Source organism: Megalobrama amblycephala, linkage group LG15 (genome assembly GCF_018812025.1).
Source record: "Megalobrama amblycephala isolate DHTTF-2021 linkage group LG15, ASM1881202v1, whole genome shotgun sequence".
Taxonomy (NCBI): domain Eukaryota; kingdom Metazoa; phylum Chordata; class Actinopteri; order Cypriniformes; family Xenocyprididae; genus Megalobrama; species Megalobrama amblycephala.
Window position 1 is genome coordinate 27377029 of NC_063058.1, and position 3794 is coordinate 27380822.

The 3794-nt window shown below is 35.4% G+C and overlaps 1 protein-coding gene across 1 annotated transcript in view; it reads right to left on the reverse strand.

Moving 5' to 3' along the window:
* Positions 1–1587: 1587 nt before the first annotated feature.
* sergef (secretion regulating guanine nucleotide exchange factor) overlaps positions 1588–3794 on the reverse strand; it is a 20248-nt gene continuing 18041 nt past the window's right edge. The window contains exon 11 of the mRNA XM_048157886.1: positions 1588–3168. Within this exon, the coding sequence (XP_048013843.1) occupies positions 2984–3168 (185 nt within the window). The 3' untranslated portion in view covers positions 1588–2983. The remainder of the gene's footprint in view (positions 3169–3794) is intronic.

Here is a 3794-nt window from a genome sequence, read left to right on the forward strand (position 1 = left end):
GAACTACCATAGTACGATGCACCGTTGAACAAATCAACTAGCTAGTCCCGACTGTTTCCCGAAACCGTATTGTCGCAAACCTGTCGTTGGTGAATGACGTCACGCAGGTGGTGAGTAATAACTTCTTTAAATGAATCCGTTTTAAATCGAATTAATGCTACGGACATGGCATTAGAGGACTAATTCTCATTTTCCTTAGTTATTTTGCTTTATTTCCAGATTAAATCAAATGCTTGTTCTGACGTACTAGAGCACGTACGCACATGCGCACTCTTCAAAAACGGTGCTTTGTCTCTTGACAAACTAAAATATATAAATGACATTTGTATATATTCGAAATAAAAGATATACAATGTGCTTAATGCTTATTTTGCTCAAGATAAGGATTTATTGAGTCCACATATGTCATAAAAACATGAAACTATGTTTCCAACCACACAAGTTTGCAATGCTGTTTGCGAATGTTCGTTTGAACGATGGTTTCGGGAAACACCAAATCATTGAACTATGTAAGTAACGACGAAACTTGCGATGTTAGTTGGCTAACGATGATTTTGGGATACGCACCTCAGTATGAGTTTCTTTCTTCTGTTGAACACAAAAGAAAATATTTTAAAGACTGTTGGTAATCAAACAGTTGAATGTAGCCATGTAAAAAATATTACACTCTAGCTACTCAATAAAATTGTGGCAACAAATTACAAGCAATGTGATTAATTAAATTCAACATATAAGAATAGAGTTAGAATTAATCAAATTAATTACTTAAAAGTCAACCATTTAAAATATGTTAAATTAGCAAACACCATTACAAAAACCACAAACTGACATAAAAGGTAAAGAGTCAAGCTGCCCAACCAAATGAAACACCGATCACCATAACGGCGACCAAACATTTTTAATAAAATCAACATCAACATCTAAAACTCCGTTAATTCTTGTGTTTCGCTTTCCTTCAGTGATTCTGCTTGTTATCATCAGGTGTCTTCAATGTTGGCAAAAAATAAAATAATAATAAAGAGCTCTTAATTCATGTTTGACGTCTGTCTATTATTCAGAAATTTTGTTTAAATTTTACTCGTTTTAAATGGTTGATATTTAAGGAATTAATTTGATTAATTCTAACTCAATTCTATTTGTTGAATTTAATTAATATTGCTTGTGAAATTTTGCGTAGTAGATATAGCATATTACTTTTACTTACAGTGTAGTATGAAAAAAAAAATACTATGGAAGTCAATGGCTACCATCAACTGACTGGTTACTGATATTCTTCAAAATATCTTCTTTTGTGTTCAACAGAAGAAAGAAACTCCTACAGGTTCAGAACAACTTGAAGGTGAGTAATGATGACAGAATTTTCAGTTTTGGGTGAGCTATCCCTTTAAATATTTATATTTGATGTTTAACATACAACGTCTGTGGCTGTGATTGCGTAGCATTTTCACTTTAAGAGTAAAAAGACGATGAAGTGTCACACCTGGTTAGAATGCGGTGTTGGATTTGAAGGTAAAATACCAAGGCTTGTCAGCACATCATTGGGACCAAACTCACAGTTTTTGAAGGAATGACAACACCAACATTGAGTTTGATGAAAAAAAAAAAAAAGTTTAATAAATGCTTAGTTTGCATTTGAAAATTCAATGTGAATATACAAGCTATTTTGGAAGCCACATATTATGGCGGTTTTCATAAAAACCAACACAAGAGACAATCCTGCACTGTACAACAACACTACTCTTTATAGAGAACAAGAACATACAGGGTTTATGATGGAATATAAGAAAGGAACCGATACTGTGTGTTAAGTTTGTTTCAACGTTTATTTTTCATTGTTGTGAAAATGTTAAGTATACCCAGTTGTTTGGGACCAAACTAGCGCACTGCCAGTTGCATCACGGGAATGTCAACATTGGGTTATTTCCTTACAATATGCTGGACTGTTAAAGACCCAACCACATCAGAGCACAAACATCAGCGAGTAATAAATATATATATACATATAAATAAAACTCCAGAGGTGTACAGTCTTTGAGACTGAATAGTTTTTGGACACAGTGAACATCTATCTTACTGGCAAAAGGTGGCATCTCAAACGTTTGTGCTGTTTTGTGAGACGTTCCTTGTGTTTTTCAGCACATTGCAGTGCATAGTATGGATAGTTATTTAAAACCAGGTGGTGTTTTCATTGATGGTTTGAGTTGACATATTGTTAAGGCAATTTTGTGTCTTTTTCTGAAGAGAGAAAAAAAGCAATTAAAAAAAGAGAAATAAATAATGTTAATAAAAAGCACTAAAACAGAGATTTTGTGTTTTGTGGGTTTTTCAAGCTTTGTTTTAAGGCAACCCCCCAATCTAGATTATCACTCCATCATTGAGTATTCTGGGAGATTGATTGTTTTCAGACAGGTCATTTCTGAGCAGTAAATCTGTTTCAGTCATTGGATATACAGTGAAGGTTATTTAATGCTTTTCTCTGTCCCTGAGGTGAAAGGTCAGAGGAAATGATCCTTGACCGTCGATCACAGCAAAGGAAGCGTGAATGACCATTTCAGTGCTGACAAAAACCCATCTAGAAAATGAGTGTCTGATTGAATTTTTCTCTCCTTATTGAATTTCAGTCTTTCTGAATGGCTTTGAAGGCACTAGGACAGTATGTACAAGCCGATATACATCAGTGAATGCATATAGATTTACTTATTTTGGCATTCAATAGGAGAAAACGTTTTTAAAAACAAAAACGACGAGGGCCTCTCATTTAAGCTATGAATATTTGCATTAAGCTGCAAATAGGCCTTGTTCTTGTATATTTTAGGTCATTTCCTAATGTCATAAGCATAATGCGTGCATCAGTAAGTAGTATTTGCATCTCTGAGACTTTGATCTAAAATCTGTTCTTTAAAGGCTTAAACGGATCTTTCTGAATAATTCATTAAAACCGTAACGCAAGCAAACAGTGTCAGAGCCAAACGCTGAAACCAGTTCAGCTTGCAGAATCCTTGTTGCTCTTCAACCTGCATAGTGCCATTGAATGCCCTGCTCCACAGCCAATCAGAAGAGCCGTAGCGTCTCTGAGACTGGGGACTGGCCGTGGTTGCGTGATGTCACAAAGGGAACCGTCTCCACACATTCCGTGTTCATTCCAGCCCCAGGAGAAGATCCGACCCCCTAAAGAGAGACAGTGAAATATGTTCCATGACAATGTTGCAACTTGATTCACAACAACAGACAGATAGAAAGATAGACAGATAGACAGACATTTATTTTTTATTTATTTTCCAAGTAATTTAAATTAGATAGACAGACAGACAGACAGACAGACATAGACAGAGACAGTCAGATAGACAGACAGACAGATAGACAAAGATAGACAGATAGATAGACAAAGACAGACAGACAGACACAAAGATAGATAGACAGACATACAGATAGACAGACATATAGACAGACAGACAGAAAGATAGATAGACAAAGACAGACAGATAGATAGACAGAAATATAGACAGACAAAGATAGACAGAAATATAGACAGACAGATAATAGCCAAAGATATATAGACAGATAGACAAAACAGAAAGATAGACAGACAGACAGATAGATAGACAAAGATAAACAGACAGATAGACAAACAGACAGACATACAGATAGACACAGACAGATAGATAGACAAAGATAGACAGACAGACAGAGACAGATAGACAGAAAGATAGACAAACAGAGAGATAGACAGAAAGATAGACAGACAGACAGACAGACAGACAAAGACAGACAGACAGACAGACAGAAAGATAGAC